This window comes from Pipistrellus hanaki (assembly GCF_964339955.1).
Source record: "Pipistrellus hanaki genome assembly, chromosome: 4".
NCBI lineage: Eukaryota > Metazoa > Chordata > Mammalia > Chiroptera > Vespertilionidae > Pipistrellus > Pipistrellus hanaki.
Window position 1 is genome coordinate 90,998,872 of NC_140506.1, and position 25,738 is coordinate 91,024,609.

The 25,738-nt window shown below is 52.3% G+C and overlaps 2 protein-coding genes across 8 annotated transcripts in view; both read left to right on the plus strand.

The window, feature by feature from the left end:
* The window catches only part of ABCA3 (ATP binding cassette subfamily A member 3), a 49,163-nt gene extending 41,328 nt beyond the window's left edge, over window positions 1-7,835 (plus strand). Inside the window, exons 23-32 of the mRNA XM_084882264.1 lie at window positions 72-291; window positions 616-774; window positions 2,334-2,506; window positions 3,082-3,210; window positions 3,312-3,506; window positions 5,097-5,284; window positions 5,656-5,826; window positions 6,082-6,272; window positions 6,412-6,485; window positions 6,942-7,835. Coding sequence (XP_084738390.1) covers window positions 72-291; window positions 616-774; window positions 2,334-2,506; window positions 3,082-3,210; window positions 3,312-3,506; window positions 5,097-5,284; window positions 5,656-5,826; window positions 6,082-6,272; window positions 6,412-6,485; window positions 6,942-7,073 — 1,632 coding nt within the window. The 3' untranslated portion in view covers window positions 7,074-7,835. The remainder of the gene's footprint in view (window positions 1-71; window positions 292-615; window positions 775-2,333; window positions 2,507-3,081; window positions 3,211-3,311; window positions 3,507-5,096; window positions 5,285-5,655; window positions 5,827-6,081; window positions 6,273-6,411; window positions 6,486-6,941) is intronic.
* A 7,168-nt stretch (window positions 7,836-15,003) lies between these two features.
* RNPS1 (RNA binding protein with serine rich domain 1) lies at window positions 15,004-24,901 on the plus strand. Of its 7 annotated transcripts, none has more exons than XM_084882469.1 (8): window positions 15,004-15,159; window positions 18,255-18,442; window positions 18,683-18,838; window positions 19,442-19,633; window positions 19,919-20,021; window positions 20,480-20,633; window positions 23,554-23,695; window positions 24,064-24,901. In XM_084882469.1, exons 2-8 carry the CDS (start codon window positions 18,372-18,374, stop codon window positions 24,161-24,163), a joined length of 918 nt encoding a protein of 305 aa, XP_084738595.1. In that variant the 5' UTR covers window positions 15,004-15,159; window positions 18,255-18,371; the 3' UTR covers window positions 24,164-24,901. The 7 variants fall into 7 exon arrangements, with proteins under 7 accessions (XP_084738595.1, XP_084738601.1, XP_084738596.1 ...); XM_084882470.1 differs by having other exon boundaries at window positions 15,099-15,255; XM_084882471.1 differs by lacking the exon at window positions 15,004-15,159 and adding an exon at window positions 15,296-15,592.
* Window positions 24,902-25,738: the final 837 nt, after the last annotated feature.

Sequence of the window (25,738 nt, forward strand, 5' to 3'; positions counted from 1 at the left end):
AAGCCACGTGGGGGGTGACTGGGCCCGGGGGCGGATGGGCAGACCACGCCACCCTCCCGGTGCCGCTGCAGGTGGTGTTCAAGGCCTTCGACGTGCACGCCTTCACCCGGGACGGCCACGTGGCCGACACGCTGCTGCTGCTCATGCTCTACGGCTGGGCCATCATCCCCTTCATGTACCTGATGAGCTTCCTCTTCTCGGGGGCGGCCACCGCCTACACGAGGCTGACCATATTCAACATCCTGTCCGGCATCGCCACCTTCCTCATGGTCACCATCATGCGCATCCCAGGTGGGAGCCCGGAGGCCGCCCCCGCCCCCACAGCCTGGACTCCCGTGGCACCTCTGCCCCGCGTGGAGGTGTGGGGAGCGGGTACCAGTGCAGACACTGGGCCAGGCCACTCCAGCAGCACCACCCCTCTCGTTTGCAGCAGAGCGTGGCGGGGTGTGTGTGTGTGTGTGTGTGTGTGGAAGGACACCCAGTTAGTGGCCCGGGCTCACACACACACACTTCACAGGGAACATCAGGAACCTGCCTTCCCTGGTTTGATCTGTCCCTGGGGCCAGGATGTTGCGTATCCTCCTGCACTCACTGTTCTGTGCCTTCTCCCCACAGCGGTAAAATTGGAAGAACTTTCTAGAACCCTGGACCACATATTCCTGGTGCTGCCCAACCACTGTCTGGGGATGGCGTTCAGCAGCTTCTACGAGAACTATGAGACCAGGAGGTACTGCACGTCCTCGGAGGTGGCCGCCCACTACTGCCGGAAATACAGTGAGTGTCGGAGCCCCCGTTCCGGGCTCTCTCCCCAGGACCAGCCGGGGGTCCCCAGGAGCCTTGTTCCTGAGGAGGGCTCTCTGGGGAGGCTCGGCACGGAGTGTCAGGCAGGCAGGTCCCGGGTCCCAGGACTGAGATACCCGGGTATAAGCATGGAAAGGGGCTTCAGAAGACTTGTGCTCCCCGCCCCGCCCAGGGATGTGCGCTCCTCCTTCCTGCCTGGCTGACCCACATCTCTGTGAGATCAGCCTAGGTCACATGTGTCAAACACAAGGCCCGCGGGCCAAATCCAGCCCGCCAGGCCTTGCAATGTGGCCCGCACCGCGCTGTCATCACTGCACTCCGCTGTCAGTTTATGACATTGTCAGTTTATGACTGTTCAGTAAACCATTCGGCCCGCGATTTAGGCTGGATTTTAGATTTTGGCCCCTTCTCTGATTGAGTTCGACACCCCTAGCCTAGGTGGTCCCTCTCCTGGGGGGAGGAGGGAGGGTCTCCCACCCTGGGCTGGCGCCCCTTGCTGCCTCCGCAGCACTGTCACACACACAGTCCCCTGCTTCTTTGACCAGCTCCCACCTGATCCCCCCCATCCCCACCACCTTCCAGCTTTTGTTGACGCCTGGTCATTCTCTGACTCCTGGGCAGCGTCACTCCCCTCTCCATCTCTGTCTTTATGTGGCCTTCTCCATGTGTCTTTGTATCTCAGAACTCCCGCTCCTTTGTTTTGTAAGACATTTGTCATTGGATTTAGGGCCCACCCTAAAACGCTATTTCTTTCTTTCTTTCCTTTCCTTTTTTTTTTTTTAGAGAGAGGAAAAGAGAGGGATAGAGAGTTAAAAACATCGATGAGAGAGAATCATCTACCAGCTGCCTCTTGTACACCCCCAACTGGGGATGTGCCCGCAACCAAGGTACACGCCCTTGACCGGAATCGAACCTGAGACCTTTCAGTCCACAGGCTGATGCTCTATCCACTGAGCCAAACCGGTTTCGGCAAGAAATGCTATTTCTAAGTAAGATCATTCACAGGTTAAGGGGATGAAGACCTGGATGTCTCTCTGGGATCACACACACTCACAGCCCTTCTGCACCTGGAGCAGTCTTCAGCAGGCAGCTTTGTTGTCACATCGACAGAGCCCTGCACACCCCCCTGGCAGGCTGTCTCTGCTCTGTTCCTGCCACTTTCTTACTTCACAGGACCAGCTTGGGGGAAGGGAGGCACATCCTCCCAGTCTGTGTGTCTCAGTGCAGTCCCCAGGCAAGGAAGTGAATGTATGTGTGAGTGAGTGAGGGCACAGCTTGGTCACTTGTTGTAGGTGCCCCTTGCAAGGTGAAACTTCCCCAAAATGCAGGAAGTGTTTGGAGCTCTTGGGTGGCAGTGGCAAGCATGGCATGCACCTGGGAAGATGAGTGGACCGTGGACCTTCCCAGCCGCCCTGTCGAGGGCTGGGGTGCAGCCTGCTGGGCCTAGAGAGAGGGACTCGGGCTGGCACCCCAGTGGAGAAGCGAGGGTAGGAAGGGACGCAGGAGCAGCACCCTCTCCCTTGCCCACACAGACATCCAGTACCAGGAAAACTTCTATGCATGGAGTGCCCCGGGGGTCGGCAGGTTTGTGACCTCCATGGCTGCCTCAGGCTTTGCCTACCTCACCCTGCTCTTCCTCATCGAGACCGACCTGCTGTGGAGGCTGAAGACCTGCGTCTGTGCCTTCCGGAGGCGGCGGGGGCTGGTAAGTGGCTCCCGCAGCTCTGCCCTGGGCAGCTCTCCCACTGAGGCCAGGCTTCCTCGGGCCAGCTCACAGCGAGAGCCTCAGCACCCAGCAGCGGCCAGGGTGAACATGCACCCAGGACTCCCCAGCCTGGAGGTGGGTCACAGTCCTCCTGGACTTGGGGGCCTTCATCTCGGCAGAGGCGGTGCTGCCAGGCAGCGGCATGTTTATCACTTAGATCCCGTCCCACAAACAAATGAAACCTGCTGAGACCACACTGGATGCACAGAGTAACCCAGGGCACATTAGCTTCTCCAAAATAGTAGGACTTCTCTAAAAAGAGGAGGGGTTTTTTTATGTATTAAAATCTCGCATCCTTCCATGACATTTCCTGGTTTTCTCCAAGGGTCTGCACTGTCCTTACTCCTCAGGCAGTGTGTGCCTGCTCAGTGTTACCTTCAGTCCCTACAGTCCCCTGAGCTCTCCCCGTGAAAGGCCCGAGTCTGCACACGTGAGCTGTCCCAGCCCCTCCCCACAGAGAAGAGGCCCCCTCGGGCTGGAGCTCAGCCCCTGCGGTCTTTTTCCGGAACAATTAGCTGGAAGTGCACGAGCGGCCGTCGGCACTTCCCGAGGACCAGGACGTGGTGGACGAAAGGAACCGGATCCTGGCGCCCAGCCTGCACTCCCCGCTGAACACACCTCTGGTCATCAAGGAGCTCTGCAAAGTAAGGCGGCTAAGCCCCCAGGCCCCGGGTCTGTCCCCTCGCCGGCTGCCTGGAAGCCAGCTCCCCGCCTCCCACCGTGACTCCTCCCTGGCCCCTGGCAGGTGTATGAGCAGCGGGTGCCCCTCTTTGCCGTGGACAAGATCTCCCTCGCGGTCCAGAAAGGGGAGTGCTTCGGGCTGCTGGGTTTCAACGGAGCCGGGAAGACTACCACTTTCAAAATGCTGACCGGGGAGGAGACCCTCACCTCCGGGGACGCCTTTGTTGGGGGATACAGCATCCGCTCAGACATCGGGAAGGTGGGTGCCACTAGGGAGACGGGAAGAGGGGGTTCCCCGGAGGCAGGGAGGCAGCTCCTCTCTGGCACAGAAAGTGGGTGAGGCAGTCACTGTGGGCAGAACTAAGCCGGTGATGGGGTAGAGAGAAAGGATAGGGAGGTAAGGGCCTGGCTGGGGGCCGAGACTGGGCCCCTCCCAGAGAAGCCATTTCTCTGGACCTGGGAGGGCATGGTGCTCACAGCACACTACCCTGCTCAAAAAAAAATTAGAAATAGGCTCTCTCCAGTCTGTGCACAGTCATGTACAATAATGGTCCCTGGCTGGTTCAGACCAGCCATCCCACCAAGCACCAAAAGCCAGATAAAATGTCAGTCACAGACCGTATTGGCAAGAACAAGGGAGAGCACACAGCATGGTAAGGAGCTCAGACCAAAGTCCAGGAGCCCTGAGAGGCGCAAGGGCCATTATGTTCCAGACGATGGGTGTGGGTTTAGGGCCTGAGTGGAGAGGCAGAACAAAGGCCCAGGGCCACCATGGTCGGGATGTAATAGGAGACTTTCCCCGTGGGGGGCCGAACCCCAAAGGCTGCCCCTCAGGGCAAGGATGAACCAGGCCAACCTCCTGCTTCCCTGCCCCTGGGGGTTGTCCAGAGGTTCCCCGTGTGCTGAGCAGAGAAAGAAAAGGAATGAAGCAGAGCCTGTGCGGGGGCCGCAGCACACCCCTCTCCGGAGGAAGGCCTTCATCCTAGGCCTCAGAGACCCCAAATAGTGTCTCCAGGCCTAGGAGCAGTGCACAACTAAACAAAGACAGTCCCTGTGACTGGAACCTGAAAATAAATAAGACTGACGATACAGGAAAGTGAAAACCATAGATGTGATCCAGAAAGTGGAGAAAAGGGTGAGAATTCCTCAATATATTTAATCTAAGTTCTAGCAGGAAAGAAGAAAAGGGAAAGTTAATCACTGACAAGGTAATAGCTAGGAGTTTTCCCAGACCCATTCAACACAAATGCTGGAAGCGTAAGTACATCCCAAAGAGGATGAAGAAAAGAAACCCCATCTTTGGCATCCACAGACCTCAGGCTCACCTGTCCCAGGCGGCAGCTGCAGGTAGGGGGGGAGATGGCAGCGGCTGTGGGGCACCCTGGCTCTGAGGAAGGTGGCCATCTGACCAGGGGGTGCCCCACCTCAGAGGTGTTGCCACCAAACCTCTCTTTAATTAGTGGGAGAAGAAAGAAAAGTCCTACACGTTAGGTGTTTGTTAAACGTATGATGAAGGCATGATGGATGACACACCAGCAGATATTTGTATGTGGTGATCACTTGGCATAACCTATATATTCTTGCACCAACCTGCCCCCACCCAGCCTATAGTGGACATGGCCCTGGCTCCTCTCTGACCCCTTGTTATGGGGCAGTGTGGCTATTCGTGGCATCCTTGAGCTAGCCAAGCCCTCCTGGGTCCCTCCTGAAGTGCCGCTTGGCCAGCTTCGGCTGTGCCAGTGCCAGGCCTGTGCATTGGCTGACGGACCACCCTGGACAAATGGGCTGAGAGAAGCCTGGAGCAGCCTCCCTCTGACCTGTTACCTCCCCGGCTGTGTTCCAACCCAAGGTGCGACAGCGGATTGGCTACTGCCCCCAGTTTGATGCCCTGCTGGACCACATGACCGGCCGGGAGACGCTGGTCATGTACGCCCGGCTCCGGGGCATCCCCGAGCGCCACGTCAGTGCCTACGTGGAGAACACCCTTCGGGGCCTGCTCCTGGAGCCTCATGCCAACAAGCTGGTCAGGACTTACAGGTGCCCCTGCGCCTCGGCCCCGCCCCGCCCCATGACTTGATGACCCAGGGGTCTTCCCAGGATGGGGTCAGGGTCTCCGTCAACGTAGACAGCCACGCAGGTCGGGAGCCAGGGCTCCCAGGTGAGAGGCACTGCCCTATTGGTTCCTGCCTGCTAGAGGCAAACCCAACCTCAGGTGAGGTCAGGACTCCCCTTAGGTGCAGACAGATGGTGATGCTCCATGTGGGGGTGGGAACTGACCCCTGGGCACAGCTTTCTCTGGGCCGCTAGCTCTCCTCTTCACCTGCGGTCATTGGGCCCTGTCATCCACGGACCCGGGGATAACATGCTAATAACAAGCCTTGTCCCCTCCTGCACCCCGTCTATCCCAGCGGTGGCAACAAGCGGAAACTGAGCACTGCCATTGCCCTGCTTGGAGAGCCTGCGGTCATCTTCCTGGACGAACCGTCCACCGGCATGGACCCCGTGGCCCGGCGTCTGCTCTGGGACACTGTGGCCAGAGCGCGTGAATCTGGCAAGGCCATCGTCATCACCTCCCATAGGTAGAGCCTGGGTCTCTGTGGGTCCGTGGATGAGCTGGGATGGGGGCTGTGGGAGGAAGAGGCCGGGAGGGACAGGGGGGAGAAGACCTGACATCAGTTGGAACAGAATCTGGGAGAATTCCCAGGCTCCAGCACCTGCACCACACTCTGAGCGTGGGAATCAGGAACAGCCCGATCTGGAGACCTCATCTGCACATGGAGGGTGGGTGTCAGCGTACCCCAGCCCTGAGTCAGGTCTCCACTGCCTCTCCCCAGCATGGAGGAATGTGAGGCCTTGTGCACCCGGCTGGCCATCATGGTGCAGGGTCAGTTCAAGTGCCTGGGCAGCCCACAGCACCTCAAGAGCAAGTTTGGCAGCGGCTACTCCCTGCGGGCCAAGGTCAGGAGTGATGGGCAGCAGGAGGCGCTGCAGGAGTTCAAGGCATTTGTGGACCTGACCTTCCCAGGTGTGTGAGCTGCACAGAGGGCACCTGAACCTTGCCTCTACCAAATCCCACATCCCTGACCCTTGGGACAAGGGCTGAGATGCTGTGGGCCCACCCTCCCACCCAGCCCTCGTGGGGACACGGTCTCTCCTTTGTGCAGGCAGCGTCCTGGAAGATGAGCACCAAGGGATGGTCCATTACCACCTGCCCGGTGATGACCTCAGTTGGGCAAAGGTGAGCACGAGCCCCACAGGAGCTGGGGAAGTTCCCTCCAGCAGTCACCCCTTCCGTGGTGATTCCAGGCTCTTTCCAAGGAGGAATCACTTGTAGTTTCTAACACTCACCTTAGTATCAACTAGGTTTAGGGGTTTGTGCCTGAAATATTTGAGTTCGAAAAATATTGGTACAAGAAAGAAAACTGGCTCAGAAGGGGAACCCAGCTTGCCGTAGATCATTTTCTAAGTCAGGAGGACACCGGTCCCCCAGCCTGCTCACTGAGCACAGCCCCTCTCTTCCTTCTGGGATCTTGGCTCATCCTGTAAGGCCAACTCCCTGCGGATGCCCTGGGGGCTGGACTGGGCAGGGGTAGGACCTCTGTGGCCATACCACCCCGTACGGCCAGAGGACTCCCAGACCAGCCAGGAAGCTGGGCCCTGGGCTTGTTAACAGCAGCTGGTCTACTTCCCAAAGGTGTTTGGTGTCCTGGAGAAGGCCAAGGAGAAGTATGGAGTGGACGACTACTCGGTGAGCCAGATCTCACTGGAGCAAGTCTTCCTGAGCTTTGCCCACCTGCAGCCGCCCGCTGAGGATGAGGGGCCGTGAGGAGCCTGGCAGAGGCGGGATGAGGGGCAGCACAGTGGAGCTCATCGTCTCCTGCACCTTTATTTCTAATCACTGCTTTCTCTGATGGACATGGAATCAAGGCACAGTGTGGACTGGGTGTCTCAGTGTCTTCACAGCAGGAATCAGCATGCGAGCATCTGCATCGAAGGTGGTTGTCGAACCCGATTCCCAGAAGTCAAGATCCCACCCGAGAGCCGGTCCGGTCTGTGTAGGCAGGCTGCAGGGTCACTGGGGAGAGCTTGTCCCAGAAGGGGCCACAGCCGCCCCAGGGAGTGAACTTCCTATGAGCTCGTGAAGAGAGCACTCAGTGACACCTCCACGTTCACCCGTGGCACCGAGCTTCTCTGGGTGTGAAACGGGAAACCGGCTGGAAACAGCGGACTCGCCAGGCTGCCCAGAATGGACAGAAGGGTCACCTGTTGCCATCCGTGAGGGAGATGCCAGCTGTGATTAGGCACTAAAGTCTTGGCTTCCAGGATACCGGGGGCATCCTGAGAGTCCGTGCTCCTCAGAGTGTGGACACCACACCAGGCAGAGCTGACCCTTTGTGTAGCACCTTCCCGTCAGGAACTTCCAGAGTCAGCCAGCACAGGGAGGGAAGGCAACCCTCCATTCCTGGCCCTGGCCTTCTGAGAAGCCTCCAGCCAGGAGACCAGGCAGGGACTGAGCGGCCATCTGCGGAGGCTGCACCGAACACATGGTGACTCAGTGTCCAGAAAATAAAGGCTGGAAGGGAACATGGCCACGTCTGTGAGTCACACACAAGATGGGAGTCTTGGGCCCAATAACTCACCCCGTCCGAACACAAACTTTGTCGTTTCAGACAAACAAAAGCAAGAGCTCATTTTTCACAGCATGTAGTAAACTTACAGAACTCACTGCCATGAGATGGAGAAATAAGCCAAAAACACAAGTGCAAAAGCAGATTATATAAATAGCCAACTGACAGATGTTCGTTTACAGTGAGGAAAGACGGGTGTCAGGTGGGTGTAGGAAGGTGCGTGAACAGGAGACCTCTAGCCCCAGGGCCACTCATGGGCTTTAAGCCACTTTCCAGATCATTCTTCACATCAGCTCCCTTTTTATTTATGTACTATTATATTTATTTCTTAGCTTCCTAAATGTCCCATTATTTGAATCTCTGTGCCTTTTACATTCTCTTAGAATTCATATTTTTTGTTTTCATCACTGGTTCATTTTAGTCGGTTTCAAATTTGCATTTTTATCAGTCTCTCAAAGCTTATAAACACTGCACATGGCTTCCAGTAGCTTTTTTTATTCCCTTTAAAATTCTTCCAACTATCATCGTTTAGTTCCATGTTATAAAACATAAACAGGGGTGGTTGTGGTCCTAAACATTGCCCAACAGAAAACATCCGAGAGAAGGGCCTCCGAGTTGTTGGCAGGAGCCATGGTTGCTCTGCCAGACTGGGTGTGCTGGGTCATTGGAGGAGGGTAGAGGCCAGCACGGCCTGGCTGCATGTCCACACTTGGAAACCCTACTCTGCAGGGCTTCCTGGGCTGTTTCATTTTAAAATGTGTTTTTACTGACTTTTATTTAGCAGGAGAGAGAAAGAAACATCGATGAGAAAGAAAAACATCTATTGGCTGCCTCCTGCACGCCCCCTACTGGGGATCAGGATCAAAACTTGGGCATGTGCCCTGACCAGGAATCAAACCAGTGCCTCTCAGTGCATGGGACAACCAACGCTCAACCAACTGAGCCATACCAGCCAGGGCTCCTGGGTTGTTTGTAAGCCCATGTGTTGGAAATACGTCGTTTTTCTCCTTTGATGACACAAAAAAGGATGTGAGGAAAGGTGTTTAGGACTGAAGGAACATTTAATACATATGTGAGGCACACATACTGACCGCCTCAGTTCGGGGAGAGGTGTGTTCGTTGACAGATGAGGTACGGAGATTATTTGAAGGAGACTGGCAGGATGAAGGTGGGGACAGTGGGAATCAGAGGTCCTCCTTAGGAAGAGGACCTGGCAGCTGCGGGAAGGATGATACAGGCACAGCCGAAGCTGCAGCCGTGGGGACAGGGACAGGCACACAGCACAGTGGGAGAGAGCCCAGAAGACTGTGAGAGGAGCCCATGATTGCACCCACACATGGAGCTTGGGTAACTGCAGGGGGGACAATGAGAAGGGACCCCAGGAGCAGCAGGAAGGAGCACTGCTGTTAGGGTCCGGTGTGTCCCAAATCACCTACAAAGCTGCTGAAAATGGTGTGAAGCTGAGTGTCCTCCAGGAGCAGGAGTGGGGCCTAAGAAACCACACACGTACCCAGTCCTGATTGGTTTTAGTTGTGGCAGCTCTAAGTCCAGGAGCTGGTGCAGAGGGAGCCCTGGACATCATGCTCCCCTCCCCCACCAGCAGCAAGGTGGTCTTTGTCACCCCCCTTCCCATTCCTATCACTCTCCTCTAGACCTTCAGGCCAGACAGTCCCTAGAGATGCTGGGCCCAGCTGTCACATCTGGCAGGCATAGCCCTCCAGGGGGCTCCACTCCTGCCCTACCCCCAACAGCAGTTAGGAGGCCCAGGAGATGAGGTCATGCCTTCCCTGCCCTGTGTGGTCTGGTCGGGGCTCCTGAGGGACAGATACTCACATCAGGGCCGAGAGCAAGGCCCAGGAAAGGCCTGCCCAGTCTAATGGTGTGGCTCAACTGAAACAGGCAGTGGACAGAGGGACTCACAGCTGCACCCAGAATTTAGAGGGGCCTCTGACAAGGAAAGGGCAGCCATGTGGGAAGGGTGGGGAGACCCTACTGGGGGGCAGGGCTGAAGCCAAGCCTCTCCATTGCTTTTACTGTGGGGAAGGGCTGCCAGGCAGTAAGTAGGTCACAAGTCAAAGGGGACCCCACCCTCCAGGTCACAAGAACAGCTTCTGCAGAAGGAAGACTTCAGCAGGCTTGCTGAGCACATCAGAAAATCCCAGACTGCAGTGGTTTAGAAAAGAGTTTATTTCTCTGCCAAGTACAAAGTCCAGGGAAGGCAGTCCAGGCGTTCGTCGGGGAGTCAGACTCCATGTGCCTGCTGCATCCAGGTGCAGGCCTCCTTCCTCAAGGTTCTCTCTCAGGGTCCAAGGGCTGCTGAGGCTTCCAGACAGCATCATCAGAAAGCAGCGTAGGAGCAAGAGGGCACAGCTCCCAGCGATCGCCAGACACTTCTGCTTTCGCGTCACTGCCCAGAGTGCAGGCCTATGGCTGCACCAGGCACAAGGAGCTGGGACACGGGGGAAAACCCAGACACCAGGACACAACTAGTTTCTGCCATGATTATAGCAGGCAGGTTGGCATCCTCAAGCTGACCCCCCTATATATGCTTCGCTGTCCACCTGAGCTCACCTCAAGTGAGCTCCAGAGACCAGACGTGGCCACATCCTAAGGCCTCTCCCTACCCATGCCCTGCCCTTTGTTTGCAGGGACTCAGAAAAACAAACAAACGGGACAGTTGCTGAGCAAATTCCAATCCCAGATCTCTAGTCCAGGATCCCTGGCCTGGTCTCACAAAGCAGCAAAAGAGTGAGCCAAGGCCACACCTGGAGGGGAGGGGAGGCTGGAAGGCAGGTCCAAGGGCGGCCACAGGCTATCTGGGGACGAGAGGGAGAAGGTTCCAAAGGCTGGCCTAAGGCTAGACAGCCAACCAGAGCAGCTGATTCCTGCTGCTCCCTCTGAGTGACACCCCGTGCCAGCTGCTGTTCAGCTCACCTCTGGCATAAGCTCACCCGGCCCTGTGGGACCCCCGCTCTCACACAGATGGGCCATTGTGAAGGTGAGTGCTGCTTACACTCATCCAGAGCCTGCCCGCTGCACTGAGGGACAGAGTGTCACCTGCAGACAGAGGGACGGACGGACATTCCTGGGGAGATAGCCTGGGCCCTACCGGGACCCAGAGGGACTAAGCTCTGTCCACTCTTGCATCTCAGAGATGGCCCAAACATTCCAAGAGGTTAACCACACCCCCCCCCCCTTAACACCAAAGTTAGGGTTAGGCTGCTCACCCCACTCCACAGCTGAGGCCAGTAGGCCAAGGGTACGATATCCCACCCTCCACACAAAAGGCCCATTCCCTGAACCCTGGCTAAGGTCTGATCCCAAACCCCAGAATGTTTAAGCTCCTGCAACCCGTTTCCCTTCCCAACAGAGGGCTCTCTGGGGACCCTGCATGAGAGGGAGCTCAGGGAAGGGCCTGGAGACGACAATGCAGAGGTCCAGGCACCTGAGGAGAGGCAGGCAGGAGGCAGGACAGAGCCAGGCCCTGGAGTCCCATCCCCACCTGATGGGCTCACAGAGTCAAGCAGACAGAGGGAGGGGCTGAAGCGGTGGGGCCAGGCCTGGGGAGCAGGGCGCTGCCTGCCTTCCTTCACACATGCTGCTGCCAGGCCCCACTCCGGGCCCGGCCCAGACCCCAAGGTGCTGGCTTCAGATGCCTCTGAGGTCAGAGAAGCTCCAAGTTGACTAGCTGTGTAAGGCACAAGGGAAGGGGAGAAGGCTGGGGGCCAGGCCACACAGCTCAAAACCAGTCAACACCACAGCATGAGGCCTACCCAGTGCTACAGCACACAATTCTCCTGCTCTGCACCCAGTTCCGGCCAGCCCCATCCTGTTCCCTGTGACCGCCCCAGAGTGGGCAGCTAACTGACTTCCTTGAGGCAGAAACGAACTTGGGGCTTTGAGCATTAAAACCAGCACAGGCTGCTCAGCTGACCCAGAGGGCAGCCTCCAGCCTCCTGGGAGAGTCCCGAGATGCCTACAGCAGGGGGACCTAGCTGGGAGGTGGGGCTCAGGGCTTGATGCCCCACACCTTGGAGACACGAACTGAGGATTCCAGACCTTCACTGGCTGGATGGCCCTTTCAGATCCAGTCAGTACCAGCTGGGCTCCTTCATGATGGGCTGCGGCATTCACCCCAGACAGGAGCCAGGCCTCAGTAACCTGTCTCCTCTCTAAGGCCTTCCCCAAGGTCACCGAGCCATCACAACCTCCCTGACCCCACCCAAACTCTCTTCCGCCTGCCGGGCCACATCTGCCCTGGCACAGAGACTGCTAGCAATGGGCAAAAGGGCAGGCTTACAAGGGGTCACAGTGCCTGCCCAAAGCTCCTGGGTGGCCCACCGTGACCTCCAGCACAGCCCTCGCTGTCCCTGACCCTGTGTCCAGGGTCACCAGCCTCCCAGGGCAGACGCTGCAGAGGTTATCAGGCCCACAGAGGATGAAGGCAGAGGGGACAGTCTCCTACTTGATGTGGGTCCGCTCTCAAAGTGAGAGCAGCCCACATCACCAGCAGGTGGCCCTCAGCACTGGGAGGAAAGGGAGGGGGACTCAGGACACTGGCCAGAGCCTGCAAATACCTGTGTCGGGCAGCCAAATGCCCTGTCCACAGGAGCCCTGCCCCACCCGCTCTGTCAAATCTGGGCCAAAGACCTCCGAAAGTCCCCGAAGGCCCCTGCTCCTAGCCCTCAGCCCCCATGGCCTCAGCACGTTGGCACTGGGGCAGGAAGGGGGGAAGGACAGGGGCCTCTAGTTTCATTTTTTCATGTTTCTTCCAAACACATTCTGCTGATCCCCAAAATGGCAAAAGCCAGGATGCTTAAATGTTAAAGCTCACCAGATGATAATGCACTTGATAAAAATCAATAATATTTAGAAACAAATTCGATTAATTTCATGTGATAAATCATGCTTTCAGATTTTATATAAAATGTGTTACACAATATAATATACAGGTTATAGAATTGTACACCCAAAATCTGTAATTTTATTAACCAATGTCACCCAATAAATTCAATAAAAGGTCCTAATTTTTTTAAAAAAGATTAAATGTATTAAAATTTAAATGCATGTCAAATTATATTCTATTAGAACATTTTAAAAAAGCAGACGGGGCCGAAACCGGTTTGGCTCAGTGTATAGAGCCATCTGCCTGCGGACTGGAAGGTCCCGGGTTTGATTCCGGTCAAGGGCATGTACCTTGGTTGTGGGCACATCCCCAGTAGGGGGTGTGCAGGAGGCAGCTGATCGATGACTCTCTCTCATCGATGTTTCTAACTATCCCTCTCTCTTCCTCTCTGTAAAAAATCAATAAAATATATTTTAAAAAAATAAAAAAAATAAAAATAAAGCAGACGGGGCTGTCAGGCCAGCTGGTTATTTCCCCATCCTTCTCCCCTCATGCTAGGACATCGGCCTGCCCCTCCCAAACTGGGTTCACTGCTGCCCTGGACAAAAGCTTTTGAGTTCAAGGCCCTTCAGGCACCCACTGATGGTTGGCCCAGGATGGGTGGGGCCCCAGCATCGGCCAGCCTCCTCACAGACCTCCAGGCCTGGCCCACCACGGCCACCCCGTCCCCAATGCTAACACTGGCCTCTTCACTGCCGCAGGACCAAGGCTGCCCTGCTGTTCCATTTACCCTCCCATGCCTGGCCTTGGCAGATGTGACCGTGATGCAGAGGATTTAACTTGCTCTAATGTCCCCTCATCCCTGCCATCAAATCTAAATCCAAAGGGAAGACAACAACCCAGACAGACTCAACCTGCCATCCCAGTCCCAGGAACATATCGGTGCCTCAGTGGAGGGGATTGGGGTGGGGGTGGGGGCAGATTGCTCCTCCCACGCCTCATTAGTCCCGGACTCCTCAGACACCCTCAGTACAGGGTGAGGTGTTAGGGGCACACTGACATTCCTGGATGGGAGACACTATTGGAGGAGGGAAAGGAGTCACCATCATTGGCTGCGAACACCAGTGGAACAAAGAGCAATGACTTGCAGAGGGCATCCACAGCACCATCCATCCACCCCACCTCACCAAGCCAGTCGTCCCTGTTGACATCTAATCCGTCTCCAAGTCACACTGATTCCTTCTTCCAAAACAAATCATCTTGGATCTGCCTCTTCCTTACAGCACCTAACTGGACAGACAATGTCTGGGGTTGGGTGCACATTCCTTCCTCCCACTAATAAGTCAAGGAAGGACTTCTTGCCAGACACAGAGGAGGGAGACTGGGGGAGGGGGGCAGAAGTGGGGGGCAGCGGTTGGCATAAAAGTGAACCAAACCCAAAAGCCTGGCCCTCTCAAGCGTTGGAGTTGTACTCCGACAGCCTGCTGGCTGAGTCTGGGCCTCTACACCCTCACCCCTTCTTCTTCTGCCTTTTCCAGCGCCTCCCAGCCTACGGCGTCCACAGGCAGGGAGGGTGGCTGGCGGGGTGGGGTGAAGCCTCAGGCGGTATCTTGCACACCCTCCACTCCCCACCCCACCCCCCCCCCCCCGCCCTCCGCCCCGCGCCGCTTAACTGCACCTTCCTAGTCCCGGCCTTCGAGCCGCCGCGTGGGCCTCCCTTCGCTTCTTCCCACGAGTCTCCACGCCTTTGTATATGATATTCCACTGAGCTGCAGTGTCACCTCCTCAGAGACGCCTTCCCTTCTGCATCTTGCCTTCCGTATCCCATTCGTGCTGGCCGCACGGCCCCGTCTGGTCTCTCCGGCCGAGTCCTGCCAGTGCAGAAGCCCAGACTTCCCGGCCAACACGCACTCCACGCGTGGTTTTAGCCGCACGAACCCGTCCCCTACCTGCCGGCCCGCTGACCAGCCCATGCCCTGCGGGCCTCCGAGACCTGCAGCCAGAGGCCGCTGCCACCGCCCGGTCCCCCAGGGCGCTAAACAGATCCGAAAGGAGCTTAGCGCCGGGCCACTGCCAGGTGCGCCCAGATACCTGCACACGGAGAGGGGGCCGCGTTAGCCAAACCGGCGCCGCCCCTTCAGCTGCCCTAGCGGCTCAGGCCTTCCAACCCCAACAAGCGGCCAATTTGTCGGCCCCCTGAGGCGCGTAGCCAGCCCAACACAACCCTGCACAGGGAGTGACAAAGTAAGGATTCCCAAAGCGTCCCTCCACAAACCGCCTGGCCCTTTAACACTCCCGGCGCGCGCGCCCATTGGCGGAGAGGCTCTACGTCATCGCCGCGCGCCGAACGGCGTCTTCCCGCTCCCTAAGCTGACAACTGAGCGTCGCCGACCTCAGTGGCTGAGGAGAGCGGGACCAAGTCGCGGTGGCGGGAAGATGTAAGTGGGGGAATCCGACACCATCCGACCTTCTGGGGGGCGCGCCCCGCTATTGGCGGGACGCATCTTGGAGCCGGCGCGCTCCTCGGCCCCACGGTGAGGACGGCGGCCTGGCGGTGCGAGCGCGGGGACTAAGAATTGAAAGAGTGTGGCCTGGGGTGGACGGAGTGGGAGGGTTCGAGGCCGCGGCCCGGAAGTAGTTGGAGCCGCGGCGGGCGGAAGGGCGGCCTCGCTTCGTCCCCTCTGCGGCAGGCCCAGCTAGGCCCACCGGACACCCGCGAGCGTGGCCTCTGCCCTCAGGACCCTCTCGCCGGGCTGGAGATCCAGGCCTGCAACGCCGGGCCCTGCCCTGGAAGCGCTCGCGGTTCGGCGCCGGGACTGGGGAGTTGTGAGTGAACCGGTGCGGCGAGGTCGCGTGCGAAGCCCGTGCCCGGTGGGTGCGGAGTTGCTTTGTGGGATAGGTACCGACTAATCCTCCCTTCGGGGCCATCAATCCAAACATTTACCCCACGAGTGTTTACTGAGCCCCCCGGGTGCCATTCTCGGTGCTAGACCTTGGGGATACGAGCTCAGGTTGACGGCTTAACCCAGAAGGGAAGGCTAAAATCAATGGAGATACGTGGCCTTTTCTCTCTTTGTTGTTTTGCATGAATTGTGCCTAACATGTACTTTTCAATGGGGAAGGTTTGAGCTGAACGCCATCTGCTCGAGACTTAACTAATTGTTCTCTCCTCTCTCTGACTGTTGGACGCGCACCTTTTCCGGAGGATGGGGGAGGTAACCAGGTCCTGCGCTGTTAACCCCAACTTGTGTGAGCAGAGAACCTCAACCTTTGCTTTTTTTTTTTTTTTAGCGTTCGGCCACACCCAACAAAAAGTTCATTTACTCTGTGGTTCTTAATTTTTAGTGTTTAAGAATAATTGGTGGTGCTTGTTTTCACAAAGTCCATTCCAGTAGATCTTTAGAACCGGGGTGGAGCCCAGCAATCTGTACTCTTAAGTCATTGTAGGTAGCCATTGGCCACATAGGGCTATTGAGCACTTGAAATACAACTGTACCAAATTGAGGTGTTTTTAGGCTTACTAGGGGGTGTTAAATTTTTTACTAGTAAGATTCTGTACTGATTGTTGAAAAGATAATAATTTGTTAACTTCTACTTTTTGTAATGTGGCTACTAGAAAATTTTAGGATATGTTTGGGACTCTATTGAACAGTGCTGCTCCCAGTGATTCGAATGGGAGCTGTTCAAGTCCACTTATTGAGCACTCAGGGATATGTCACTTGGAAGACAAGGGTTTATATGGGAAAAGAGCCTCCAAACATGAAGAAACAGCCTTTATTAGATGCCCAGTCCCTTTCATGAGTTAATTTGATTAATGTCCTTGATAACTATGAGGTATAGGAACTGTAATTGTCACCATAATACTGGTGAGATGTTGAGGCCCAGAAAGGTTAAGTGACTTATGCAAGGTTACACAGCAAAGCTAACTCAAGCAAGCTGACTCCAGAGTCTTAACCATAATCACTGATTGTCCGAAGACACTAACCTTATCTGGTTTGCCAGCTCGGTGTCTGTAGTATATTAATGTTTTAAGGCAAAACATTGAAGATTTTACAGCCCAAGAAAAGAGCACTCGTTTGCTTGTTCAAGGCCAGGCCCTTTGTTAACCATACCCTTATTCACATTTTAGTCTCCCCCTTCACACACGAAAACAGAATCCCAAAGGGTGTGCCATGTCCATTTTACTTACAGGCTATCGAAAAAGGTGGGACAAAAGTAGTTAAGACTGACATCCTGAGATGTTTGCTTACAACTCAAGCAAACTGCCGAAACTGGTTTGGTTCAGTGGATAGAGCATCGGCCTGCGGACTGAAGGGTCCCAGGTTCGATTCCGGTCAAAGGCATGTACCTTGGTTGCGGGCACATCCCCAGTGGGGGCTGTGCAAGAGGCAGCTGATCGATGATTCTCTCTCATTGATGTTTCTAACTTTATATCCCTCTCTCTTCCTCTGTAAAAAATCAATAAAATATATATTAAAAAAAAAAAAAACAGCCGAAACCAGTTTGGCTCAGTGGATAGAGCTTCAGCCTGCGGATTGAAAGGTCCCAGGTTCTATTCCTGTCAAGGGCATGTACATTGGTTGCAGGCACATCCCCAGTAGGGGGTATGCAGGAAGCAGCTGGTCGATGATTCTCTCTCATCGATGTTTCTAACTATCACTCTCCCTTCCTCTCTGTGAAAAATCAATTAAAAAAATAAAAAAACAACTCAAGCAAACTTTACAAAATCTCACGGGAATTACTGAGGTAGCAGTCCCCAGGAAATAGGGCACAAAATGAATTAGCAGTTTGTTCTTGAGTAAAATTGACTAATGGCCATTTATTGAGCACATAACTTAACCTGTGGAATCTCGTCCAATTCCAATGTCTATTTCCCATCCCCAGGCATTTTATTTTTTAAAGAATATAAACATACAGCAAGGTTGAAAGAATTGTACAGTAAATACATTACCACCACCTAGATTTTATTAGTCACATTTCTGCAATATTTGCTCTATAATATATGAACTAAAGTTCAATAGTTACAATGACTACTCTTTAATGTGTTGTTTCATTGCTTTTAAAATGTTCTTTGGGATAATTTATCTGTGTGTGGGTAGAAAACTTCTTTTTTAAACCTCATCTGAGGACATATGTGAGAGAGAGGGAGAAAGACATGCCTACCAGGAGAGCTGCACACATTCACTTAGGTTTTTCTCTTCTGCATGCAAATGTGCTGTAATATTTCTGTGAAATTGTGAAGGGCTTATCATCAAATTTAGAAGTGAAAACGGGTATTGTGCCATCTGTAAAATAACAGTGACCAGCATCACCATCTTTTCCTTAAGAAAAGACAAGCTGAGGGGACGATTCTCCTGTGTGTCCTGTGAAGATGGGATCCTCCCTGAGGAAGTGGTCCCCGGGTGTTCCTGGCTTTGTGGACACTCACTGCTGTGTTCCTTGCCGCCATCTTGTGTGCTCAGCTTTTGGCTGAAAGTAGATTTGTTGCCTTGTCAATTTGTTCACTCTGTAAATCCTTTTATCTTGTTATTAGGCTGCACTTTGGCGTAAATTGCAATCGATTAGGGATCGTTTCTCTGACTCAAGTTAGACGTGAGAGTTCAGATAAGTGAGGCCGCCATTGCTGCTTTGAACACCTCAGAAGGGGAGAATGGATTTATCAGGAGTGAAAAAGAAGAGCTTGCTAGGAGTCAAAGAAAATAATAAAAAGTCCAGCACTAGGTAATTCTTCTGTCAGATTTTTCTAGTGCTACTTTGGGGGTGCTTGCTGCTAGGGATTCTGAGAAAGGGGACGATTGGAAATGTCTTGCGTTGTGGAAGTGACCTAAGCCACAGATCATTCATTTTTGGTCTATGATGGCCTGGATCTGTAGCCGCATGGATCCCCTCTTTTGGGTTGTGCTGTTGTTTCTGGGTTTGGTCAAAGGGGCATGCAATCTCACACTCTTCTTCACCATCCAGGGCTCCTTCTCCTTCCAAACGCAAAGACCGCTCTGATGAGAAGTCCAAGGATCGCTCTAAAGACAAAGGGGCCACCAAGGAGTCCAGTGAGAAGGATCGCGGCAGGGATAAAACTCGAAAGAGGCGCAGCGCTTCCAGTGGCAGCAGCAGCACCAGGTGGCTGACAGGACAGTGTTGAGGGGCCTCGCTTCCCTCCTGAAGAGCCAGAGAGTGCTCGTCTTATTATTTATAAAGAAATCACACTCAGATTGTTAACTGGCCAACTGGTTTGGGGTTTGCTCTGGCTATGTATAGGAAATTGGTGTCTGGTTTTTCTTTCCTTGAGATGTTGAGGAATGAGACATCTTGGGGTATATTTTTCTCTAAAGTGCTTTTTATTCGGAGTTGTGATTGTATTGCCCAAGCCCAGAACTTTTTTCTTTCGTTGAAAACCAGCCTCTGTCAGTCAACCCGTAGTTACCTTTCAAGCTGAATTGATGGCTCTGACTTGCAGGCTCCTCCTTTACCTTTCAGTAGACAGGGCTTCTGTGTCAGTAGGAAGCAGCCTGTTCTTCCTTTTTGTCACTGCACAATGTGAATGCTGTTTCCTGTTCCCACCGAGGGTTTGGGCTTAGTGTGAGGTGGGGAACGCAGGGCCACTTGGAAAGCTGAGCACAGCTGCTTACTCTTGGGAGCATGGTGCAGGCTTGCTTGTGCGCTGGGGAAACATTGCTCCCCCCTGTTGTCTGTAACACCCCCGTCTGCCACCTTACTCCTCAGGTCTCGGTCCAGCTCTACCTCCAGCTCTGGCTCCAGTACTAGCACTGGCTCAAGCAGCGGCTCTAGCTCTTCATCAGCATCGAGCCGCTCAGGAAGTTCCAGCACCTCCCGAAGCTCCAGTTCCAGCAGCTCCTCCGGCTCTCCGAGTCCTTCTCGGCGCAGACATGACAACAGGCGGCGGTCCCGCTCCAAGTAAGCTCCCCTCCAGCACCGTTTCTCACCAACTGTGACTCACCTGTAAATGTTTTATGTTTACAAAGGGTGGGGGGGCTATAAAGTTACTGTGATTATTCTAAAAATAGACCCAAAGGACTCTTTCTGTCCCAGTAGTATTTCTAAGACAGGGATAATATGTATGAACTAGTAGGAAAGGTTTTCTTATTTAAAAACTCACACTAGCAGTTAACATCTCAACAACAACTAAACTTTGGCTTGACAGAAATTGATTGTTTGGGTATTTTGATTTTTTTCAATCAGATCCAAACCACCCAAAAGAGATGAAAAGGAAAGGAAAAGGCGGAGCCCTTCCCCCAAACCCACCAAAGTACACATTGGTAGGCTCACCAGGAATGTGACCAAGGTGAGGAATCCCAATCTAGTGGGTCAGGGATGGTATCTTTGGATGTAGCCTTTTGGAGGACTTGTGTGATGGATGGTACATGATTCAAATAGTGCACTGATTAACTCATTTTAATGGAGTATGTTTGTGTGTGTGTGACTATATCCCCCAATGCCAAGGTTGTAGTTGTTATGTGGTGAATTCGTGTGTGTGTGTTATTTGTTTTTATTAATGATTTCAGAAAGAAAGGGAAAGATGGACACATCAATAATGAAAGAGAATCATTGATCTGCTTCCTGCATGCCCCACACTGGGGATCGAGCCCACTACCTGGGCATGTGCCCTGACCACAAATTGAACTGTGACCTCCTGGTTCATAGGTCAACGCTCAACCACTGAACCACCGAGGCCGGGCAGTACTCTTTGACTCTAACACAAGTGACTGGTGCTTAAGCTTTCGTGACACCTCTTTCCTTTAGGATCACATCATGGAGATATTCTCTACCTATGGGAAAATTAAAATGATTGACATGCCTGTAGAAAGGATGCACCCCCATCTATCCAAAGGCTATGCATACGTGGAGTTTGAGAATCCAGACGAAGCTGAGAAGGCGCTGAAGCACATGGATGGAGGTGGGTGTGGGTGACTCTACCAGCGCTCCTGGACTCCCTCTCTGTCTCCTCTCCAAGAGCGGCTACCCACCACATTGGGACCTTTAGGACCAATTTCCAACCTGGCTTCACATCAGATCTCCCTGAGCTCTTTCAGGATTTTAATTCTTACTCAGTGGGTGTGGTTTTACAAAAAACATCTTTATGGAACATTATTGAAAAAAATTAGCATTTTAAGAAATTTTCTTAAGGTTGAATGGTGTGATTTTTATGTGGGTGTTTTTTTGTTTTGTTTTTTACAAAGAATAGATTATGGATATAATGGAGCCATTTGACTTTCGTATGGGAACGTTTCCTCTAATGACTCTGAGAGTCATTTTTCTATTTTGGCAACATTTCAGCATTTTTAGGATTTTTAAAATTTTCTGAATTCACAAATTTAACCCATTTTCTAAAAGTTTGTATTTTAACTGTTTATGATATTTGCAGCCATTTAGTATTGAGCAAAATGGTCTTAACGTTTAAACATTTGTGAATAGTTTCAGATGGCCAGATTTCATTTTGTCTTTAAAGAATGTGTAATTTGTCTCTGTCCCAGCTCACTGAATCTGTTTCAATTTATTTAAATCCCTTTGAACTGTTTTAGGGAGTAGTTTAGTTCAGAATAAACTACATTCCACCACTTTGTATGCATCAGCTTTTGGCTTTGTGAGTTACACCTTCATATTAGAGGTTGCCAGTCAGGTTTGACAATCTGTGCACTTGCTAAAAATTCAAGAGACTTGGACACATCCAAGGTGTTCCTGATTTATAAATATTCCACATTTTCTTTTTAAGATTCTGATGGGTTTTTGTGTTTTCCCATATTGTGCTATGCACCATTGAATAGAACAAGCCTACATTATCTCTAGAAGCAGAGTGAAAGGCTAGGCCTTTACTGGCAGCTGGCTAGAAGGTGTATTTTTCTCTGTTATTTTATCATCAGTGCCATGAATTCCGTAACAGGCTGGCTTTGGTAGTGCCAGGGCCAGCTTAGGCTGAAAATACATAAGCCTTTCGAGTCTCTTCTGAACAGTTCCTCATGCCTCAGTTACCCCCTCCATGCCTTTGAAATTTCCTTAAAGGTTGGAGCTGAGAAGATAAAAGTCCTCTACCCCGTGGGGTGACACACAGGAGCTGTGCTTGGTTCCCTGGGCAATTCCTAGACTGAGGTTGCAGTGTATGCTTCCCTGGGGTTTGTGGGTCTGCGGCTCAGTGTCCTTTGGTCTTTCACTGAGTCCCTGCAGGCTCCGCCAGCCTCCTTCCTAAGCTGCTTCCCCGTGAGCACTTTTTTTTTCTTTTTTTTTAATATATTTTATTGATTTTTTTTTTTTTTACAGAGAGGAAGGGAGAGAGAGAGAGAGAGAGAGAGCTAGAAACGTCGATGAGAGAGAAACATCGACCAGCTGCCTCTTGCACATCCCCTACCGGGGATGTGCCCGCAACCAATGTACATGCCCTTGACCGGAATCGAACCCGGGACCTTTCAGTCCGCAGACCGACGCTCTATCCACTGAGCCAAACCGGTTTCGGCCGTGAGCACTTTTCCAAACTCTTAGGGCAGACTTGGCATCTCCTGAACCTCATTTCATTTTGTCCCCTCACCCCTGAGGTGTTCTTCACCCTGAGCCCTACTTCTTAGCTAATTTATTCAAAGCCTGGTTCTGCTGACTTTACGTCCACTTATCCCTTGTGTTCTTAGTTTTCCCCTATCTCAGTTCTTGTGAAACCCCCTCGTTGGTCTCCCTTCTCTTGCCTATTCCCTTCCCATTGTTCTTGAGAAGGAAACTCAGGTGCTAATCCCATGGCCCAGCTCAGGGCCGGCACACTCTTCCCCTCAGTTTTGCAGATTCCAGCATGTTCTTTATTTTTTTTATATATATATATTTTTTTTAATTAAATTATTATCTGTGTACATATTTTAACATTGCACCCCCCCCCCATACATACCCTCCCTCTCCATAGTTTTATGACCATTGGTTGTACTTATATGCATGTATACAAGTCCTTCGGTTGATCTATTATCTCCCCCAGATCTCCCTACTCTACCTGCTGTAATTTGACAGTCTGCTTGTTACTTTACTGTCTCTATATCTATCTTTTGGTTCATCAGTTTATAATGTTCTTTATTATCCACAAATGAGTGAGGTCATGTGGTATTTCTCTTTCATTGACTGGCTTATTTCACTCAGCATGATGTTCTCCAATTCCATCCAGGTTGCTGCAAATGATGAGAATTCCTTCTTTTTTATGGCAGCACAGTATTCCATTGTGTAGATGTACCATAGTTTTTTGATCCAATCATCTGCTGACGGGCACCTAAGCTGTTTCCAAATTCTGGCTATTATAGATTGTGCTGCTATGAACATAGGGGCGCATATATCCTTTCTGATTGATGTTTCTAGTTTCTTGGGATATATTCCTAGGAGTGGGATCACTGGGTCAAATGGGAGTTCCATTTTCAGTTTTTTGAGGAAACTCCACACTGTTCTCCACAGTGGTTGCACCAGTCTGCATTCCCACCAGCAGTGCACGAGGGTTCCTTTTTCTCCGCAACCTCGCCAACACTTGTTTGTTGATTTGTTGATGTTGGCCGTTCTGACAGGTGTGAGATGGTACCGCATTGTTGTTTTGATTTGCATCTCTCTCCAGCATGTTCTTTAGATGTTGACCCTGGGAGGCCATCCCAGTGCATCAAGATTGAGTCCCCAGTAATATCCTAGGCCCACTTACAGTTTTCTTAATGAAACCTTCAGTGATAGTAATTGTGTGGTTATTTCTGTGAGGAGTTGAGTTTGTCTTTATTCCCAGGGCCCATTTGTCTTGCTTTCCATGGTATGCCTACATCTGACGTGATTAGGGACATGTTAGATCTTTTGTGACTTGACCCTTTTTTCAACAGGACAAATTGATGGCCAGGAAATCACGGCCACTGCTGTGCTGGCCCCCTGGCCTAGGCCACCCCCCAGGCGATTCAGCCCTCCCAGGAGAATGCTGCCACCGCCTCCCATGTGGCGTCGGTCACCCCCGCGAATGAGGAGAAGGTGAGTCAGTTTGAGGTTCCACAGGAGACGGGGGCAGTTGGGTTTGTTTTATTCACACCACACTGTGACAGTAATGACTTTGGGATTTATTCAGCCCCACATGTACTCATGCACGAGTGCACACACACCATGATGCGCCTTCAAAGCTCATGTTCATTACAGCAGGGGAAAGGGAAAGAGGCCACCAGGTGTGGCCCTTGCAGATTGCACCGAAACTCCAGAACATCTTTCCTTTGCAAGCTTTCCTGACTCGAAGTGTTGAACCAGGAAGCTGTACAAAATTGCTCTAAAAAGAAGCCAGCGTCCAGGATGCAGAGCTGCTTCCATGGCGTGAGGTTCAGTGTCTGATGTTTTTCCTCTTCCCACAGGTCACGCTCCCCGCGGCGCAGGTCCCCCGTGCGTCGGCGATCCCGCTCCCCCGGCCGCCGCCGCCACAGGAGCCGCTCCAGCTCCAATTCCTCCCGATAAGCAAGCCACCGAAGCTCTGCCCCGAAATTTATACCCTTTCCAGCTCAGTTCTGTCACGTTTCTAGCTGAAGGAGAGTCCGCAGGAAACAAATCCTCACTCAGGGGCAGGCTTCCAAAGGAGCATTGAGACGTTTCCTCTGAAGGCCAAGTTTGGCTGCAGACGTGTTGTTGATTTGGGGTTGTGCCTATGAAGATGCTCTCCAGTTTCATAGCTAGAAAGTTCCCACATTTCATCTCTAAGGGTCAGTTTGGTGGCAGAGCCAACAGGAACAGAGCAGGGTTCCAGGGAGCACGTTTCCATTCCATAGATGACCGAGGGCCTGACTAGTAGCCTGAGGATCCCTCGGGAAAGGACATGCTTTTGTGCAGCTGCTGTTCCTCTTAACCTGGCTGTGCTCCCCTGTTCTGACCTCTAGAGTAACATCCCATGTTAGTTGCTGTAAATGGTTCTGTTTTCACATGTACTCATGTACATCATCCATGTGGCACATCTGTTCTCTGAAATTGGTGAGCAAACTGAGAGCTCTGCAAGGTCATCACAGACCTCCCCCTTCGTGGTGGCTTTTGGGGTTACCTTGACAACGTGTACATTGCTTTTTCGGCTATTATTGTACAGTCAGTACTATGAATTTTCTGTTTTGAATTTTTTTGTAACTTTGTAGCATTTTAGATAATGTGTTTATACTTTGGTGTGTAGAGTAAAAGAATTGTGTTGAATAAATCTAGGAATTGAATGCAGATTGAGTGTTGGGTTCACTGCTTTCTTCCTGTCTCTTGGCCCCAAAGATAGCTAAGATTGTGAGGGGCATGTGGCTGCCGAAGCTCTTAATTGGCTTCGTTTTCAAAGTCACGTTTGATTCCAAAATCAAACAAGAACACTGGTCAGTTGGGTTGCTCCTCCACATAGACATACATGAGGAAGATGTTTTATCACCTTTATATCCCCAGGAACTTCTAGTTCTGCCTGACTGGAAACATGGGTCTTTGCTGCTGCTATATTTGGTATTATGGAAAAAACTATTTTTCCTCATCATAAATTGGTTTGTTCCAAGAGGAAGATTTTGAAACACCTAGGGTGTTAAAGAACAAAAGTTCGAATTATCCCATGTTGCACTTGACCCTTCCTGTGCTCACTGTGCAAGCTCAATGGTCGGAACAAGACCATGTCCTGCCAGGCGGTATAAAGACTTGCTCCCCTGCCTCTCAGATCATCTTTTTTGTTTATTGGGTATATTTTCAAGCAAATGAAAACACCCACTATTTCTTGCGGAGAAGGTAGCAACCTGCCATTAGTGCCGGTTGCAGTCTCAGCAAGTGTGCTGGGGGAAGGCAGATATTCCCTCCTTAGTCAGCAGGCTATGCTGATTCCCATGCCTAAGCTACTTCCTCAATTTTTTTCCCACCACAGGCAGAGGCAGAGCTCACACTTGCGGCAGCACCTGGCTCCCATCTGTTTCTTGGTGTCAGTTTGCCAGGGTTCCCAAAGTCCCTATTACCCTTAACTGACAAACCTCTCCTTGACCTCTGTGAGTTATGTGCAGTCACTCCCAGTTTCAACACTCCTGCTTTGGTAAC